This window comes from Sminthopsis crassicaudata, chromosome 1 (assembly GCF_048593235.1).
Source record: "Sminthopsis crassicaudata isolate SCR6 chromosome 1, ASM4859323v1, whole genome shotgun sequence".
NCBI lineage: Eukaryota > Metazoa > Chordata > Mammalia > Dasyuromorphia > Dasyuridae > Sminthopsis > Sminthopsis crassicaudata.
The window spans coordinates 510,791,958-510,813,702 of record NC_133617.1 but is presented as its reverse complement, the minus strand read 5'-3'; the positions used below and the strand labels follow the sequence as shown (position 1 = coordinate 510,813,702).

General features: G+C 36.5%; 1 protein-coding gene across 2 annotated transcripts in view; it reads right to left on the bottom strand.

Annotated features, from left to right (window-relative positions):
- Positions 1 to 21,745, bottom strand: part of PEMT (phosphatidylethanolamine N-methyltransferase) — a 151,090-nt gene that overhangs the window by 114,529 nt on the left and 14,816 nt on the right. Inside the window, exon 2 of one of the 2 annotated variants that reach the window (XM_074281591.1) lies at positions 17,195 to 17,302. The exons of the other annotated variant lie outside the window; for it this stretch is intronic. Coding sequence (XP_074137692.1) covers positions 17,195 to 17,302 — 108 coding nt within the window. The remainder of the gene's footprint in view (positions 1 to 17,194; positions 17,303 to 21,745) is intronic. 2 annotated transcript variants of the gene reach the window in all.

Below are 21,745 nucleotides of genomic sequence, written 5' to 3'. Positions count from 1 at the left end.
TTGATTTTCAGAAGGCAGCCATGGTAGAGAGGTTTACAGCTATATAATATACAACATAATGCCTTCATACTGCCATCTGACAAATTTAGATTTAAAAATGCCTTCATTTTAAGAGTTTCAAAAGGTATTTATGTTATTATAGATTTCACATATTAGAAAAAGTGAATGTTGTCTGAAATCAAGTTTTTATTTAATTGAGATGACAGCACAAAAGGTCAAAGAATTACTAGCAAGAAAAAATGTTTTGCTTATCACCAATTATTTTGTATATTTTATTTTATTCCTACTTTATTAGAAGTGTATATTATCAGAATATATAGTTTTTAGTGATTAAAGGAAACTAATTAATATCCCTTATTTCACAAAGCTTCAAAATATCAATATTTTTTTACTTTTGTGCTACTTTCTAGTAATGCTACCTCCATAAATGTTGAGGATTGACTGTACCACTACAGACTTTTTGTTCTTATGATTTGTCTATCAAACTGAGATAGGAAAAGGAAAGATGACTCTACCTGCATGACTATGAATGAAAAGAATAGCTAAGAAAAGTGATATCAAGCAAAGAGCCCAGGTGGTCATGATGACAAAGAAAGCCATAGAGTCAGGAAATTTCATTTAAAAATATGATAGTAGCCTTGGCTATGACGTGGGGTTTAGTCAAGAGGGGAAATAAACAATCTCAAGGCAAGGTAACAGCATCTTATAAGAGCCTTAATAAATTCTATTGTCACAATCAGAAAGGGCCAGAACCAGTCAATAAAGAGCCCACTCTGTGTGAGGCAATGTGCGAAGTGCTGGAGATAGGAAGAGGCAAAAGATAATCCATACTTTTCAAACAACTCACAATTTCCTGGGGAAGACAACAAGGAAACAAATATGTACATATAAAGCATATACAAATATAAATAGGAAATAATTAGAGAGAAGATTCTAGAATTAAGAGGGTTCGAAAAAGACTTCCTGTAAGAAATAGAATTTTATTTGGGCCTGTGGGGAAGTCAAGAAAGGAAACAGGGAGAGATGAGGAAGGAAAGTTTTCCTAGCATATGGAACAGTGAGAGATAATGCTAGAAGCCAAGAGATGAAGTTGGAACAACCAGTAGATCAGTATCACTGGATAAAAAAATTTAAGGTAGAAAGGCATTAAATTATAAAGGGCTTAGAATACCAAAAAAAGGTATTTTATATTTGTTCTTAGAAGTGTTGAGTGATACAACCAGATTTGCACCTATAGGAAAATCATTTTAGTGACTAAATGGAAGACAGATTGGAATGGGAAGATTGAGGCAGGCAGACCCACCACTAAGCTATTGCAGTATTTGAGGCATGAGGTGATGGTAGAGTATCAGAAGAGAGATGTTACAAAGGTGAGGTTACAGGCCTTGGCATCAGATTGAACACTTGGTGAGTGGGTACAGGGAGTGCCAGACAATGAGGAACCCAGGATGACTCCTGGGTTGTGAACCTGAGGGATTGGGAAGATGTGGTACTCTTAACAGTAACATGGGAGAAGGTTTTGGGGAAAAGATAATTAAGTTCAGTTTTGAACATGTTGAGTTGAAGATACCTGCTAGATATACAGTCTAGATGATGAATAAAAAGTAGTTAGAGATGCAAGATTGAAGGTCCCTAGAGGAGATAGGTAGATCTGAGAATCATCAGCAAGGAAATTGTGATTAAATCCATCAGAGCTGATGGGATCATCAAGTGAAGTAATGTAGAGGGAGAAGAGGGTCCAGGACAGAAGCCTGTGTGGGGTACCTAATTTAGAAAGGGTCATAATCTGGATGAGGAATCAGCAAAGGAGACAAAGAAAAAGCAAAGCAGTAGGTAGAATCATGAGAAGATCTCAAAAACCATAAAGAGAGAAGGAATTAACATACAAACTCTACCTATATCATGAGTCTATCCCTAGCCCCCAGCTGCTAATACATTCCCTTCTGAAGTCTTTAATCTACTTTGTAGATATCTATTAGAAGGTAAGCTCCTGGAGGGCAGGAACTATATTTTGCCTCTTTGAATCCCTAGTGCTTGGCACAGCAAAGCAAAAAAAATTTTTAAATAATGGTTTTTTTTCTGGTCATACACATTAACTTTTTTAATACACATTTCTTTATGAATCATGTTGGGTGTGAAAAATCAGAACAAAAAAGAAAAACCATGAGGAAAGAACACACACAATTAAAAAAAAAGTGAACATAGCATGCCTATGTTTAGTCTGCATAGTTCTCTTTCTGCATGCAGAGGATGTTTTCTATGGGAAGTTTACTGAAATTGTTGGATCACTGAACCATTGAGAACAACCAAGTCTGTCAGTTAATCGTCACACAATTTTGCTGTTTCTGTGAACTACATTCCTAGTTCTGCTTGTTTTGTTCAGCATCAGTTTGTGTAAATCTTTCCAGTCCTTTCCAAAGTTAGCTTTTGCACCATTTTTCATTTTCAGTATTTTTTTCTTTCTTTTGCTGAGACAATTGGGGTTAAATGATTTGCCCAGGGTCCCACAGGAAGGACTTGTTAAGCGTCTGAGACCAGATTTGAATTCGGGTCCTCCTGACTTCAGGGCTAGTGCTCTATCCACTGCACCACCCAGCTGCCCTCATCATTCTTTTAAACTACATGATTTTAAACTACATCAATATTTACCCTTGCAAAACTTGTGTGCTAAAATTTTTTCCCCCTCCCTTCCCCTAGAGGACAAATAATCTAATATATATTAAATGTGCAATTCAAAGTCTTAATAAATGCTTACTGATTTATAGTCACCAGTTCATGAGTGGCTTACTGTCTGGATAGTATTCTGTCATGCTTAGCCATCACAGTATTTCCCTAGCTAAGTTGGGTCCTAACATGTTGCAATTCACCCCTGGTGAGTGGGCCAAGTATTAAAAAGTGTGCCAGAACTTTAGCTTTGAGGGCAAGTGGGTCTTGATGGGCAGGTACAGATTGCTGGATAAGTAGAAGCAGTTGGTTTAATACCTACCCAAACTTAAGTCATTCAAAAATGGATCCACCAGATGAAGAGTATTCAATACCAAACTCCGACTGGGGCCCAGAAACCACTGGCATGTTCTATCAAAGTCATGAAAAGTCCCTGAGGGGCAATTTTAACATAATTCCTGGTCCCCAATGACAAATGGAATTTAAACTCTAAAATAAATAACTGAGGAAACAATGGTTTGAGCTATAAACCAAATTAGTTTATTAAGCAAATGCATACCAATTATACAAGTCAGGGACAGGCTTCCTCAACATGGCACTGTACCCCAAATACAAAGGAAGACAGGTTTTTTATGCATAAACCAAGATAAAAATTAGGTAATTTTACTGGAAAAAAACTGTCGGACTTTTTAAGTTGGAGAGGGGGAATGAGCAAGTTTCTGAAGCTCAAAGGAGAGAGAATGAGCAGGTAGACGCTTCTAGATATAATATGGGATATTACCCAATTCCCATGATTAACAAGCAATTTATGGAAAAATTAAACTGAAGTCTCAGAATGGAGTCATGATAAAGATGGGAGTCAATTTAGTTTGCACAATTCTCTCACCTACTAAAATCTGGAAAAAAAATCTACTGGCCAAAAACTTCACATTTACATTGAAGGATATAATTTTTCCTGGGCTCCTTCCAAGTTGCCCAAAAAGAGTCTTATTTTCTGTTAAGTATGAGGGTAGCCTAGTGAGCAGAATCCATGATAAATCATCCACAGATCATCTCAGGTGAGAGAAGATCCATTAAAATCTGTTCTGGAACTGCAACCACGTTGATAGGACTAAGAATGGCAATTGCAGCCAAGATGGAACTTTATGATCTCTGAAGCACTACTGGATTTTTATACGGAGTGTGTCTCTTTAAGAGATACTTGTGATGGAGAGCCATCTATACACTGAGAGGACTGTGGGAACCGAGTGTAGATCACAACATAGTATTTTCACTCTTTTTGTTGTTGTTTGTTTGAATTTTATTTTTTCTCCTTTTCCAGTTTGATTTTTCTTGTGCAGCAAGATAACTGTACAAATATGAATGCATATATTAGATTTAACATATTTTGGGTTAATGTTGAAAAATTATCCACTATATTCAACAAAAAGAAGAGCTAATTCAGTTCCAATTGATCAATGACGGACAGAGAAAGAACACTGGGAAATCAGTGTAAACTGTTTGCATTTTTTGTTTTTCTTCACAGGTTATTTTTACCTTCTGAACCCAATTCTTCCTGTGCAACAAGAAATTCAGTTCTGCACACATATATTGTATCTAGGATATACTATAACACATTTAACATGTATGGGACTGCCTGCCATCTAGGGGAGGGACTAGAGGGAAGGAGGGGAAAATTCAGAAGTGAGTGCAAGGGATAATGTAGTAAAAAATTACCCATGCATATGCACTGTCAAAAAAAGTTATAATTATAAAATTTAAAAAAAAGTATAAAAGAAAAATTAAAAAGCTTTAATTAAAAAAAAAGTGAAAGATCAGACCACAGAAGCAGAAAGCTGGGAAATTTTTTTACAGGCAGTGTTTCCTCAATTGATAAATGGTCAAAGGATATGAACAATTTTCAGAAGAAATTAAAGCCATTTCTAGTCATATGAAAAAATGTTCTAAATCACTATTAGAGAAATGCAAAAAAAAAAAAAAAGAATTCTGAGGTATCACTTCATTTCTCTCATATTGAAAAGATAATGATAAATGTAAGAGGGGAATGTAGGAAAACTGAACCACTGATGGTGTAATACTGAAATGATACAACCATTCTGAACAATGTCCAAAGGGCTATAAAACTGCATACTCTTTGCTTCAACAGTGTCACTACTGGGTCTGTATCTCAGAGATCATAAAAAAGTGAAAAGGATACACATGTGCAAAAATGTTTGTAGCAGTCCTTTTTTTATAATGGTAAGGAACTGGGAATTGAGTGGATGCTCATCAATTGGGGAATGAATGAATGAATAAGCTATAATAGATGAACAGACTGATGTCAGAAAAACCTGACCATGAAATGATCCTGAATGAAATGAGTAGAATCAAGAGAACATTGTACAGTAACAAGAATATGTGATCAACTGTGATGGACTTGGCTCTTCTCAATGCAGTGATTCAAGTCAATCCCAATAGACCGGATGGAAAATGTTAATCACATCCAGAGAGAGAAATAGGGAGATTGATTGTGGATCAAAGCATAATGTTTATTTTTTTCTCAGAATTTTTTCCCCCCTTCTGGTTTGAATTTTCTTGAATGTGACAAATATGTTAATAGGATTAAAAGGATGGCGCATATATTTAACTTTTTGCTTGCTGTCTTAAGGAGGGGGGAGTTAAGGAAAGGAAGTAGAAAAATTTGGAACACAAACCTTTAAAAAACAAATGTTGAAAACAATCTTTACATGTATTTGGAAGAATAAAATATTAAAAAAAAAAAAAAAATCAGACCATACACCTTATTCAAGGAAGGGTCATCATCACATGCCTAAGATTATTCATAGTAGAAGAAAAGATAATCCCTTCCTGTGGAAAGGTTGGTTCTGAATCAGAATCCACATGAAGATTAAAAAGTCAAGCTAGATCAGTACCAGTTTCTTCTAAATTGTGATAATTAATGACCCAAGATTACTGAAGAAAATTAGTTACAGCAATGAAGATTTAGATTAGTCAGAATTTTTTTTTTTAATGAGGGCTGTGTTTCCTGCTCCATTTTTTCAGCCTCTGTCCCCCACTTGATGTAACCATACCTTAAATATGGTATTAAGGGCTGGGACATGCCCTGCATTTCAACTGAGTTCTTCCTGACTCTAGCCCCAGCACTCTATCCACTAATGTCACCTAGGTATCACTGTTTATAAAAAATTATTTATCATAAGAAACAATCAGCAGGATGATTTCAGAGAGACGTGGAGAGACTTACATGAACTGATGTTGAGTGAAGTGAGTAGAACCAAAAGAACATAGCACATACCAACAACAAGATTTATGTGATGTTCAATTCTGATGGACCTGGCTCTCTTCAACAATAAGGTGATTCAGGGCAATTCCAACAGACTTGATGGAGAGAACCATCTGTATTCAGAATTGTTGTGTTTGCTTGCTTTGTTTTCTCTTTTACTCACTTTTCCTTTTTGATCTTATTTTTCTTGTGCAGCATGATAATTGTGGAAATATATATTGAAGAACTGTATACATTTAACATATATTGGATTATTTGCCATCTAGGAGTGGGAAAAGGGAGAAAAAATTGGAACACAAAATTTTGCAAGGATGAATATTGAAAACTATTTGTGTAAAATGTTTGCGGCAGCTTTTTGTAATGTACATGCTCACCAGCTGGAGAATGGCTGAATAAATTATGGTATATGAATATTATGGAATATTATTGTTCTATGAGAAACAACCACCAAGATGATGTCAGAGAATCCTGGAGAGACTTACATGAACTGATGTTGAATGAAATGAGCAGAACCAGGAGATAATTGTACACGGCAACAGCAAGACAATAAACTGATGGACGTGCCTCTTTCCAACAATGACAATGAGATGATTCAGGCCAGTTTCAATGAACTTGTGATGAAGAGCCATCTACACCCAGAGAAAGGACTATGGGAACTGAATATGGATCATAACATCGCATTTTAAATCTTTTTGCTGTTTGCTTGCATTTTGTTTTCTTACTCATTTTCTTTCCTTTTTGATCTGACTTTTTTTATGCAGCAAGATAATTGGATAAAAATGTCAGATGTAACATATTTTAACATGTATAACATGTGTTGGATCCCTTACCATCTAGAGAAGAGTTAGGGAAAAGGGGAAAATTTGGAACACAAGGCTATGCAAGAGTCAATGTTAAAAAATTATCCATTCAGTCCATCAATTGGAGAATAGTTGGGTAAACTATGGTATATGAAGGCTATGGAATATTATTGCTCTGTAAGGAATGACCAACAGGAGGAATACAGAGAGGCTTGGAGAGACTTACATGAACTGATGCTGCGTGAAATGAATAGAACCAGAAGATCACTATACACTTCAAGAACAATACTGTATGAGGATGTATTCTGATGGAAGTGGAAATCTTCAACATAAAGAAGATCCAACTCACTTCCAGTTGATCAATGATGGACAGAAATAACTACACCCAGAGAAGGAACACTGGGAAGTGAATGTAAATTGTTAGCACTACTATCTATCTATGCAGGTTACTTATACCTTTGGAAGCTAATACTTAATGTGCAACAAGAAAATGGTATTTACACACATGTATTGTATCTAGGTTATATTGTAACACATGTAAAATGTATGGGATTGCCTGTCATCGGGGGGAGGGAGTAGAAGGAGGGGGGGATAATTTGGAAAAATGAATACAAGGGATAATAATATTTTTAAAAAATTTTTAAATAAATTTATTAAAGCTTTTTTATTTACAAAAAAAATTATCCATTCATATTTATAGCTTTTTATTTACAAGACATATGCATGGGTAATTTTTCAGCATTGACAATTGCAAAGCCTTTTGTTCCAATTTTTCCCCTCCTTCCCCCCACCCTCTCCCCCAGATGGCAAATAGACCAATACATGTTAAATATGTTAAAGTATATGTTTAATACAATATATGTATATCCACTTATTTTCATGCATGTTTTGAAAATAAAAATATTTTAATAAAAAAGAAAACTACTTGCATATTTTAAATAAAACCATTATTTTAAAAAATAAGCTCAAAAAAAATTTTCATAACTATTAAGCACCCTAGTTTACAGATTAAAAAGCTGAAGTTGAGAAAGATTAAGCAGCTAGACCAGAGAATACCACTAGAATTTGAAGCTAGATTTCTCAATCTAGCTCTGTATTCACTCTCTATATAGGGATCCTAACACTTAGTCATCTCCTGGCAAAATCTAGAATCACCAAAAACCTAAAAAGAGGAAATGCCAAATCTCCTTCTAGGCTGTAAAGTTCTTTCAAATTTTAGAAATCTAAGATTCTCATTTTCCATCTTCCTTTGAACCAGGCTTTACAACAAGGTTCTTTTGATTTTTTTCTTGAAAAGAGCTGTCACGGAAACTGAGAATCTGGTTTTAAACTGTCCATACCAAGAACAAACCATCCCCTAGCGATGCGTTGCTCTTTGTGATACAGCTTTTCAACTTCACAGGTGCCTGACATGCATGCTTTCAAAATGCCCCCAATATTTGCCTTTTTTCTATATTTTTTTCATATTTTGCCTTCCATTCTATTGTCCAAGGCTCATTATTTCACACCTGGATTACTAAAACAGCATCCTACTTGCACACTTGCATACAGCTATCTGTCAACATGCTCCTTACCTCCCCACCCCACCCTGCCTCAAGAACCTACAGTGGCTCCCTGTTTCCTATTCTAAATTTTATTTCCAATAAATATCCCACTAAATTATTTCCTCAGCACCCTGTAATGACCCTCCTCTAAAACCCATACTGATATGATTTACCTTCTCTTCCTCCAGAATGCCATCCCACTATACCCTTTCTATATAAAATTCAAATCCTACCTCTTTCATGAGCTTATTATTTCAGTTATTTTTCCTTTACTTCTGTGGACTTTAATGGATCAATAGTATCCAGGAAGGGATTGCAGCAGCAATTCATACCCAAATAAGAATTCTCTCCCTTCCTGCTCCCTCCTTCCCCCTTTCCAACTGTTTCTTCCTGCTCTCTCTCATCCTCTGTAAAAGATCTACACAACATGCTAAAGCATTCCTCCAAATTTTTTTTTTTTAACATTTCAAATGTCACAAGTCCAACCCATTTCCCTTTCCAGTTTTACATGTCTTTGATGTACTATGATTTTGGGGTCCCCTGACCTTGGGATTCTGTTCTAATGAGCCCTTGGACTTTGGAATCTGCCTCAGGAAACTGAACACACACAATCTATCTGAAGATCACCCTTAATTCATCTGGAGATCGCCCTTAATTTATCTGGAGATTACTGTGGTTGAAAGCTGTATACATGCATGTCCTTGGTTCTGTCTCTTTACAGATTCTTAAAATTCAGTCACATTGCTTTTAATAAGTTTTACCCCTTGACTATGAGTTCAAGCCTGAAAATTCTTTCAAGACACTTCACAAACTAGTCTGGAACTTGTGGGGTCCACTCTTCTGGACCTCAACATCTTCAATGCTGTCTTTTACAACACTTCTTGAAGGAATGTAACCACTGATTACTAGTCTATACTACAGTCTATATATTCTAATTATATATTATATATTCTCTTACATCAATAATTTTTGCTTCATATATCTTGCCAAGCCTTAGTACCCCGTTTTGGACAGAGCAATAGAATAGAAGATTAGAACTAAACAAGATCCAAGTTTCATTAAGCTTTATTTCCTTTAGACTCTGGATGTCAAATATATTTCCTGCTTAGCCAGGAAAGGATTCATTTTATGTAGGATTATTTCAAAAGTGACAAAGACTGCCTGAAATAGGAATTCTTGGGCTCAAACTGTGCTGGAAGCAGGCAGGTCTATGAGGGAAATTTTAAATTGGAGATGGTCATTTAGCAACTCTAGAGATTGAGTTGTCAAGTACAAGAGTAATAAATATATTCATCACCCCAATTGTTAAGATAACTACTTAATGGGCCCATTTGGAATTCTCCCTGGCACATTTGGAATTCATGTTCTCCAGGAGTAGAGGGAAAGGGAGGCTCCGGCTTACAGTCCACTACTCTGACCTGGAGCCCAGATAACCCAAGGCCTCTGATCTTTCCATTAATACCAACACCGATAATCCCAATTTCATATCCCATGCCATATGCCACATCTCTTTCCAACCTGACCACAATCCATCATATTCATCAATTGAGAAACAGGATCATTGCTATGGAACTAAAAGGAACCTCAGAGACCACAGTTTACTTATCCCATTTTACCAAAGTAAAAAACTGAGGTCACGTCAAAACATTTTAATCCAGTCCTTTTAATTCCAGAACCTGTGTTCTTCCCACTATACTGATCTTAATCCTAAAGAGGTAGTTCTAATGGGGTAGATTTCAAATGGCTTCTCACAGACACACCTATTGTCTAAAGTGAATGTTGCCTGTATTTATCAATTAACTTAAGTACCATGTGTGAGTTGAGGTTACCTATATTTCTTATCCAAGATCCCTGGAAACTGTTGCCAATCATTCTGATCTGTATTGCCACCTGGAATCCGACAACTCTGGAGGAGAGTTGAGGTTGATGACAGCTCTACTTCACTTAAAATCCAAATCATTTGCAAGTCACTGATCCTCCAGTACAAAAAAAAAAACCTATGATCAATGGATTGGAGCATTTGGGTCAGAAGAGGCTTCCATTCAGAGAAAGAGATTTCAAGTTGGAAGGAAATTTAGAAGCATTCTTTAATCCAATCACCTCATTTTATATACTAGCAGATTGGAAACAGAGAGATTAAGCTGCTTGCTCAAAGGACAAAGCTATTGTGTCAGGAATGGAATTTAAAGGCAGATCCATCAGACACCCCCCCCCCAAAGTCTCACTCTGTATTCACAGCTTCCCAAAATGGATTTCTAATTCTGAGAAGGTAGGTTTTAGGAAAAGGAGATTAAAAGGATTGCTAATTCATATGCATACCGTCCATTGTTATTTCATCACTATATACTTCTTCCATCAAAGCATTTAATTTGCCAATTATCACAAGAGATTCTATAAAATTTGATATCTTAAAGGTTAGGAATCTCAAACTTAATTTAAACCCTATGAAATATATAGTTGAGGAAAACTGTCCAAAACAACAGTTAAGTGCCCAAAGTGATAGAAAATTACTGTCAGAGCCAAGACTAGAACCTATAATTCCCGACTGCCAGATAAGCTCTCCTTCCCCTTGAGCACAGCAGATAGAAGGCAGATAGCATACAGCACTGGCTGTTCTTTGGGAAGACATGATTCACAGCACAAAGGCAATAAGGGTCTCTTAGTCACATCATATTTTGTACACACAGGGTATGGCAGGAGCCAGGTCTCAGAGGATGTGCTCTCTTACATACACATTGCTTGAGTTACTGTCACTCAAGTATATCTCCTGCCCCAGCAGCACGGCCAAGAAATTAATATTCCCTTAAATCAGCCTCAGTGGTTGCCTGAGTTCCAATAAAATCCATTCAGTCTCTCATGTGGACTCTCATATTCTTCTTAGGATGCTATGGTTGGCAGGAAGTCACTGAAACAATATTATTAATTACTCATGGTATCAAGTTCAAATTCCCTAGCCTAGCATTCAAAGCCTTCCACAATTCATTCATTCATCTATTCATTCAACAAATAGTTCCCGAGTGCCTACTATGTAAAAAGCTGTATACTGTGGATTAGTGGAGATAGAAAGCATATGCCTTAATTGAGCTCAGTTTAATAGAGGAGGAAAAACAGGGACACAAATAACTTCAACATTAGTTGCATAAAAACCCAAGTTAACTCAGGAGCAAGTCCCTTTTTCCTTTCCTGGTGTCTGTATAGGGGAAGATCCTTCTTGCCCCTCCCCCTTACCCAAATCTAGCATGACACTATTAGATTCCTAAGGTCCCAGTTGGCTACTCATGAAGCCATGAACAGATGACCTGACTGTTGCTTACCTACCTGCCACGTCTCGTGTTTAACCTGGAGATTTGGAGGTTCAGTAAAGACTCTGTGGCCAAGCCTAGTGGAGCAACTCTGATGCCTAACGAGTACCTGCAGGGCTGAAATCCTGTCCCTTGTTCTGCTGTAAGGAAGCAGTCTCATCTCTATACCAAATTCCAAAGTGGGTGAATTTTCTTTGCAGGCATTGTAAATCTTGAGTTTATTTTCCCCAAGGACTAAGATATTAAAGAGGATAAAAGAAATAAGGAGAATAGAAAGTATGACCCTGTGGTTGTAGAAAAATATGTATTTCTGTTCTTTATATACTTTCTCAGTAAATATGCCTTTCAAAAATCTAATTGATATTAACTAGGTAAATGATACACTGAGGCACTAATGACTAATATTAGGAATCTCAGAATAGAGACTCAAAATCAATAAAAAGAAAAAAAGAAAAAAATTCCAATTTTTTGGAGCTGTGTTCAATCTTCAGAAGTGGGAATTATGATAAGGATCCAAGAATCCACATTAAAGCTATTCCATTCATTGCTGTCTCTTCCTGAAGCCATGGGAAAAGGGATCTCTGAGTTAATTTTTACTATAGTTACCTTGAGATGAAATCAATCTGTAGACTTCATACAGGACAAGGATCTTAATTTGACTTAATTTTTAAATTTTTCACCATTATTTTTATGTTTTCCAAAAGTAATCCTCAAGACATGCTTGGATTTGACTCAAAGTGTGACTTTTGTTTTGTTTTGTTTGAGAGGATAGACTTTTCCTCCTTATCCCTAATGATGAAACCATCCCACTTGGTCTCAGCCCACTATAGGGACAGAGCTAGTTTCCAATACTAAATTAAATCCAGATTCAATGGCATACCAAACTACCAATGGGTTATTTTTTATAGAATGTAAAAATTAACCATCTGAACAAAAAAGTAAATCTGAAGAGAAATAATGAAAGGGTGGAAACAGATGAAAGGGATATATACATCCATAAGCAATTGAATATAATAGTACAATGATCAATATATCTAAGGACTCCAATTACTAGGATAAAGATTATACAGGAGAAAAAAATAAACTAGTAGACAAAATTGGAAAGCAATCTGGCACAAATTAGGCTTTGACCAACACATCATCATATACCACAATAAGCGCCAAATTTACATGTATTTACATGACCTAGTTAAAAGATCACATCATAAACTGACAGAAGCATATTTCTTTCACCTTTTTTTTGTTGTTTTTTCTTTTCTCATGGTTTTTTTCTCCTTTAGTTCTGATTTTTCTTTTCACAACATGACATGGTAGTGAAGGAAAAAAGGAGAAAAAAAATTAAAATTCACATTCTTACAAAAATGAATGTTGAGCGGCAGCTAGGAGACAGTGGATAAAGCACCAGCCTGGTCTGGAGGATCTGAATTCAAATCTACTTCCTAGCTATGTGACTCTGGGCAAGTTATTTAACCCCAAACAAAAAATGAATGTTGAAAACATGGGGAAAAAATACTACAGAGAAGATAAATAAAATGCCAAAGGAAGGAAATACTTTGCACAACTATGGATAGGATTAGAGATCTTGATCAGATGAGAGCTAAAAGGATCATAAGAAGATAAAAATGACAACTTCAATGGCATCTAACTGAAAAAATGACAAATTTAAATAACTAAAATGTCACCTCATGTCTATGACTGACAAAGGTGACAAAAGGGGGAAAAATGGCAATTGTTGAGGGACTATGGGATGCCAGGAACTGTTGAGGGACATATGAAATCATCCAGGCATTTTGGAAACCAATATAGGCCAGAAAACTCAACATTTTGACCCATAATGCAAAAAAAAAAAAAAAAAAAAAAAAAAAAAAAAAAAAAATCAGAGAAAGGGAAGGAAGCCACATTATAAAAATATCCAAAGCATCATTTTGTAGCAAAGAGTTGGAAACAAAGTAGGGGTCCACGAGTTGGGGAATAGCTGAATAAAGTATAGTATAAGAATGGATTGGAATGTTATTGCAACATAATAACAAAAGGGATATAGAAACCTGGAGAATTTGTATGAACTAATGCAATGTGAAATAAACAGAATCAGAACAATTTAAGTACTTATAGAAATATAATCAATGAAGTATATATAATCAATGAAGTGGCCAACCATGACTCCAGAAGATGACTGCAGAAGTGACAGACTAGAAAGAAGCATAGAACTTTTTAAAATATTCAGCCAATGTGTGGATTTGTTTTGCTTACCTATCTGTTACAAGAACTTTGAGGGTTGTGAAGATTGCTTGCCTAGAAGGGGATGACTTATTGGGCAGATAGCCAGTACAGTAGATAAAGAACTGGGCCTGGAGTCAGGAAGATTTCCTGAGTTCAAATCCAACTTCAGATACTAACTAGCTGACTCTGGGCAAGACATTTATCCTGTTTGCCTCAGTTTCCTCATCTATAAAATGAGCTGAAGGAAATGGCAAAACACTGCAATATCTTTACCAAGAAACTGCAAATGAGATCAAAGAGTCAGACAGAACTGAAACAAATGAACAATGGATAATTTATAGAGGAGATTTAGAGGGATAGTCATAATGAACCAAAAGAAATTACTATTAATAGACAGGGTAATACTGGTATTACCAAAATGATATACTGGTTTTTTAAAGGATGTGTTATAGAGATCATGGTTTTACATTTCTTTATTCTTTAAGAGAAAACTCACATTCGCTAATATTTACATTCAAAAGAAAAAAGATTAACTAGAGGATTCTTAAAAATACCATTCCAGGTCTAAATTCTGTAATTCTCCCTATTTCACCATCGCCAATATCACCAGCAGCAGCAACAGCAGCAGCAAGAACATCTAAATTAAACACCCTTCAGAAAAGAGCCAAGAAACAAAGTCCTTCACAACTTTATGTATTCTTGAAGGATGACTCCAACATAGCAGAAAAAAAAAAGCAATTGCCAAATAAATCAATTACAGCAGCCCAGGACATGTTACTTGTGCTGCAGAAATCTATGGAGGACACAATTAGGGCATGTGGGGCTGTATAGGACACAACTTTCAAGCCCTAACTCTAGTACCTACAAAATTTGAGAAAAGGAGCTTCAGAGATGTTGAGGTGCTTCTAACAATGCAAGAACTGACTAGAATGGCTTTACTTCAACACAACGACCCAATTAGCATTTGCTCTTCCTACTGAACCTCTTCTTTCCTGTGAAGGAAATTCATATAATGCTATCATCTACATATTATTTTATATACTTCAAAGCTCTTCCACATCTATGACCTTTCATTGGGAAGTCAATGAGGATGGGGAGAGCGGGCAGTATAGAGAGAAATTTTGTCCTCACCAGTGAGGACTTTGAAATCCCACTATACAAAGCATAAAAATCCTCAGTGAGAATTTACATTTCCTTCCTAATATGAAATTCCCTTAGCAAGGTTAATTCTTTGAAAATGTATATACTATACTATAAGCAAATTAGAAGGACAAAGGATAGTCTACCTCTCAGATCTGGAGAAGGAAGGAATTTGTGGCCAAAGAACTAGAGTACATTATGGAATGCAAAATGGATTTTGACATTAAGTTAAAAAGGTTTTGTACAAAGAAAACCAATACAGACAATATTAGAAGAGAAGTAATAAACAGAAAAAAAAATTACATTCAAGGGTTCTGATAGAGAATTGACTCAAATTTATAAGAAATCAAACCATTCTTCAATTGGAATTATGCTCAAAAAGTTATCAAATTGTGCATACCCTTTGACCTAACAGTATTTCTACTGGGCTTATATCCCAAAGAAATCTTAGGGAAAGGGACCCACATATACAGAAATGTTTATGGCAGCCCTCTTTGTAGTAACAAGAACTGGAAACTACGTGGATGCCCATCAATTGGAGAATGGCTGAATAAGTTATGGCATATGAATGTTATGAAATATTATTGTTTTGTAAGAAACAATCAGGAGGATGATTTCAGAGAGACCTGGAAAGACTTACATGAACTGACGGTGAGTAAAATGAGCAGAAGCAGGACATCATCATAAGACAACATTATACAATGATCAATTCTGATGGATGTGATGGAAGAGTTCCAATAATCTTGTGATGAAAAGAGCCATCTTACACCCAGAGAAATGACTGTGGGAACTGAGTTTGGTTCACAACATAGCATTTTCACCTTTTTCTTGTTTACTCCATTTTTTTCCTTTTGGATCTGATTTTTCTTATGCAGCAAGATAAATGTGGAAAATATGTATAGGAGAATTGCACATGTTTAACATATACTGGATTACTTGTCATCTGGGGGAGGGAAAGGAGGGGGGGACAGAGGGGCAAAAAAATTTTGGAACACAAGGTTTTTAAGGGTGAATGTTGAAAGTTATCTATGCATTTTTTGAAAATAAAAGCTTTAACTTAAAAAAAAAAAAAAAAAAAAGGAAAGAAAGAAAAAAATGTGAAACTTTTCTTATCCAGGATATCACTTGAGTTAACCTCTTTTCAAAGATTAAATTTACAGACTGACTTCTTGGCACTTTGGTGCCCTGGAATTTAATGGTTATTATTATATGGTTAGCTTGGTTTAGTCTTTTTTTTTTTCTCTGAGGCTGGGGTTAAGTGACTTGCCCAGGGTCACACAGCTAGGAAGTGTTAAGTGTCTGAGACAAATTTGAACTTGGGTCCTCCTGAATTCAGGGCTGGTGCTCTATCTACTGCATCACCTAGCTGCCCTGGTTTAGTCTTTAAAAGGAAGACAAGAGAGAAAGAACAAATCCAGGAGGAAAGAGAATCAGAGATGAAAAGGCCAGAGGAAGGAGGTTTAAAAAAAAAAAAAACCCTCCAGTTGTCTAGAGGAAAGTCTGCCTCACCACTAGCCCTTTCAGGAAACTACAAGCAAAGATTCACTTAGCTCCAGGTGAGGAGGGAACCAGGTGACCTACAAGACTGAAGCAGAGGCAGGTCTGAAGCACCAAGGAGTTTTTGGCCCAAACTGAGAGCTGCAGGAACACTCAATAGTAGCACGCTCTCATAAGAGATTTCTAATTCAGGTGATATCCATCAGATGTCTACTTGGTGCAAGGTAATGCCCTAAGAACCAGATTTCTAACTTAAGCATAAGGATATCAGACATTTTTATTCATGTCATTCATTCAAATTCACTTGTTTGCTTAATCTAACCTTTGACTCATGATTATTTTAGCAGGAAGCCTGACCAAGGCTCAACAACAGCCTGACCCTCACTTACCTCCCATAGCTCCCTACCCTGGTCCTACAGCCCAAAGTTGAAAACAAATTTTTGTAGGACCCACTATGTGGACTTATTAGTAATTATAGCTTTGAAAGGATAAGATAAGTAACTACACCACTTCTTTCTATTTCAAATTTGCTTCATGGCAAGAAAGAGAGGGATTACTAAGAAATCAAAACTTGATGGTCAAAGAACAGGGTAAAAGCAAACACTGTCTGCCTGTCTCTTGGGAATCTGTCCAAAAAGGAAATGTGTCCTTGGAAATATTACATCACATGGTTTATCTGACAGTGGGACAGTATGGTGTATAGAACCATGTAGTATGAACATGTGTCATGCCAGGCAAGCTTACCACGTTCCAGAAAAGGGGATTGAAAATGATGCAGAGGACAGCAGCCAGAAAGCTGAAATCTGTGACATCAACGTAGCCAAAAAGTCGGGTCATAACGGAAAGTTCTGCCTGGAAGGAACACAGCTGCATTAGTGGGGCAGCCTCACTGGTAAGGAAATAAGCTCAAATCTCAGGACGCCAAGCTATGCAAAGAATTGTCTCTAGCCCATCATGCTCAGAAGTATCCTCACCTAAAGTATTCTAATCCAACCAAATTAATTTCCTCAACATCTCCCCAACACCTGCCATGTTCAATCTTACCTGAGTCTTTACTTGTGTCATTTACCTGCCCTGAAATAACTCTCCCTTCTGCCCTACGTTTTACTAATTCTTCAGGGATCTGCTCAACTATTATTCTTCCAATAAGGCTTTCCTGAATTACTCTAGCCCCTGTCATATAATAATAATAATAATAATAATAATAATAATAATAATAATAATAATAATAATAGCAATAATAATAGCTAACATTCACATAGTACTTACTAGGTGCTAGGGATTGTGCAAAACACTTTCCAGTTATTATCTCATTTGATCTTCACGACAACACTGGATTAGAGGCACTATTATCATCCCCTTTTTACAGCTAAGGAAATTGAGGCAAAGAGATTAAGTCTTTAAGCCTGGATTTGAACTCAGTTCTCCCTGACCCTGGGCCTTGTGCTCTATTTACTGTACCACTTAGCTGTCTACAAGTTTATAATCTCTTTCTGGAAAAAATAATGTCTTCACTTCTACAACTATACGATACCCAAAGTAGAATCATATTAATAAGCTCCTTAACCAAGAATGATGGCTCACACCTGTAATTCCTGCTACCAGGGAGGCTGAGACTGACAGCCTGTTTCAGGTTAGTAGTTCTGAGTTGTAACAGAACTAAGCAGATTCAAAAACCACATTAAAGTCCAGCACCAAAATAGTAAACCTGTGGGGGATCAGGGAGGACACCAGGTTACCTAAAGAGAGGAAAACCAACTCAAGTCAAAAAAAGAACAAATCAATATTTCCACGCAAATCAGGAATGAATCAGATCTGTGAGCATTCTCTATACTTGCAACCCAACTGTAAGAAACAAAATCTCTTACCAAGAACTCCACGGACGAATGCAGGAAAGATGTATTTTACATTCTAGGATAGTTGTTTTATTTCCTATTGTGAAGCACAAGTCCCTCCCCTAATCCTCCATTAATTGGATATTATAGTCGGGACCTGAATCTCCACCCCTCATTACATAGCCAGTCCCTGCCCCTAAGGAGCTTACATTCTAGAAGGAGGAAGATAATTATTGTGGGCTAGAATAAACTATTCTTTAAAAAATCTCAGGTTATCATCCCAGATTAAAAAACCCAGTCTCTGCCCCCAAGGAATTTACATTCTTACATTCTAGGAGGAAGATAACCCCCATCCTAGATTATTCTTTGATGTCCTTGTGAGTTTCAATTTTTTAAATGAAGTTTCATTTCTTCAATTTAATTTTCATAATTGTGGAAACTAAATGCTCATCCATTTCTCAAATGATCAAGAAAAGGAGACTCAAATGTAAACAAAACGAAACCTTTTTGCTGTCTCTAGAAATATTTAAAAATGGCATTTCTCTAGTCTTCAAAGGAAAAAAAAAAGCTCTTTGCAGACACCCTTTCTAAAAGGTAGGGTAGATGAGAACAAAAAGGCCTTTCATAAAGAAATAAAGAACGGAAACTGAAATTTGAAGGAAAATACCTCTCCCCCAGTTTCATTTAACCTCCAAAAATACCCACCTAAGGGAGCTGTCCTTTATTCCTTTCAAATGAAAGTTCTTTCTATTATTCAGGAGATATTCTTTACAAGAGTCTCCTAGATTGGGGTGGGGAGGGACAAAGAAATGGAATAGTGACTTTATTATTCAACTAGACTAGAATGTTAACTAACAACTGCATTTTTTGCATATTGTGATTTTCTTCTTCATGATTACTATATGTGTTACCTAAAACTGGAGCAGAGAAACACATCATAAGGCATGGAGAAACTATATTAGTTTGTAAATCTTTCTCCCAAGCCAGAAATGATTTAGGTATTAATGGTCAATTGAATGAAGTTATTTCTGGCAAACTTGTGTCTAAAATGCAAAGCTGAGAATTAACATTTTGTCTTTGACACCATGTACAAAGCGTACAATTATAAATTTAGTGAATGGAATGAGAAAGTATTATTGACACTGATTACAATGAAAACAGACCAAAAAGAGAAAACTGAACACTGTATAATTATGATGACCAACCTTGTTTCTAGAGAAGAGCTAACTAATAGCAGCTCTCTGCTTCTTTAAAGAAATGAGGAACTATAGATATAGATTGTTAATTGTATACATTGTCAGACCTGGCCAATGTGTTGACTTTATTGAATTGCTTTTTTTTCCCCTCTTTCAATTTTAACCTGTGTTTTCAAAGGATGCTCACAAAGTAGGGGAGAGGGAAATGAAAGTGCCATTAAAAAATTAGATTATTAATAAAAATAACATTTGTTTTTTAAAAAGTGTGAATGAATGAAAATATGGAACTATACGAATGAATGCTAAACTCTTTTTGTCCCTCAATAGGCAAGAGACACTTATTACACGTTTGTGGATTTGAGTAAAGAAGGGAAGGAATAAAGCCTGCTTTCTAAGGACAAGGCAGCTCAGCCTGGTACTACTGGAGCCCCTAAAACATATCTATTTTGCAAACATTAAACTGCAAGCATACAAGTTATAAAACTTTACCTTTCAATATTTTCCTAATCTTTCTCAGGTCACCACACTCTAGGAAAGCCATATGGAGGAAATGCAAGGCCACTAAGATGCTAGAAATGCCTTTCCCCCCCCCACCCCTGGGCTTCCTGGACCTTTCAAAGGGTTGTTTTCCTTGACTCAGGGAGGTGACGCCAGGACTTGCAAGTGAAGTGAATTTAAGTAAGGGAGGCCTGCCCAAGATTACTTGCCTCACCTTCCCTTCTATAACAATCCGGGTACAGTGACCAGATAAGATCAAAATGACTAGAGATGGCCCAGGATGAAATAGGAGATCTTGACCTTTTTAAATTAAGGTCTTCTATAGATCTCAGTTTGACTGAGGCCACACCCATTCAGTGATTAAGGCTGAGGCATTTAGTCCAAAAAAAATTTAAGTAAAAAAGAAAAGGAATGGATGAATAAGTGAATGGGAAGACCCTCAGGGTTTCTGAAGCAGAAAAGACCCAAACAAAGACCAAATGACTTACAGGTGGCCATCTTTAAGAAAGAAATCTATCCAGTAAACAACAAGAAATCTTGGGAGGAGTCCGAAGTGCAAAAGAGGAAACAGGGCTTCTAGTGATTCCAGGATTAAATCACCACTAGAGTAAAATCTCAGAAGAAACAAAGATTTGGAGCAAGCCTAAAATTCCATGGCTGGAATTTTTAAACTTTCAATTATCACTCAAGGGGAAAAAGTAAAAAAACAAACAAACAAACAAAAAAGCAAACTGTGGACTTAAACATCCAAAAGCCACTTCTATTAGTGTGGAAAAAGTGCAGAATGATTGACTGTGCTGTAAATTTACTTTATATTCTCCAAACAAATGATGACTCTCATATGGGAGATGGGTAGCTACTTATATTGATGAGAGTTGGGAAAGGGGGAACCTCAATCTTAAAGGGACCTCAACCCCCATCAATACTACATGGTAGAAGGAAAATAAGGAAAAGTTGGCTGGAAAGATAGAGAGTTTGGGGTTTTATTCCCCATCTGCCAATGTGTATTCCTGAATAAGCCTCTTCACCAACCACTCTGGGCCTTGAATTCCTTGAAGAGTTTGGTTTAAATTGATCTAGATTCTAGACCTTTTCATCTCTAATAAAAGCAATCTTGGCTCAAGGATCATGGAAAGCAAAAGAGAAGGACTGAGTGTCAGCTACTAGACTTTATTCAGCCATTAGATCCGGGGCAGTCTTTTTCAAATGTCACCTTCTGGGACTCCAGAATTGGGCATCTGCCAACCCCTAACAAATGGCACTTAGCTAGAGGATCTGGTCTCTTCACATTTCTGTGTTGAAGCTTAGTTTTAATAGCAGCCTAAATACTGTGATTTGAGATCTGACCTTATTTTTATGGATTGTCATGCTAAGAAGTCACACTACATTTTACAAATGCCAACAGATGTTGGGATGGCAAGAATTCCCTAAGGGGTAGGAGTTTGCTGAGATTCCTAGGCACCATCCCAAAGAATATCCCATCCATGTGTATAAAGGGAAGAGGTACTAAATACCTGAGAATACAAAGAAAAGACATTATCTGCACAATCTTTTCGGGGAGATGATACCCAAACTAACTACCCAACAAGTTACAGGCAACATAAATTGGACATAATTAAAGGGAAGATATAGAATGAAGAGGATATGGGAAAGGTGTCCTGTAGGAGTTGGGATTTTAGCTAGAACTTTAAATAAGTCAGGAAAACCAGGAGGGAGACATGAGAAGGGAAAGCATTTTAGGCAAGGGGCACAACCAGAGAAAATGC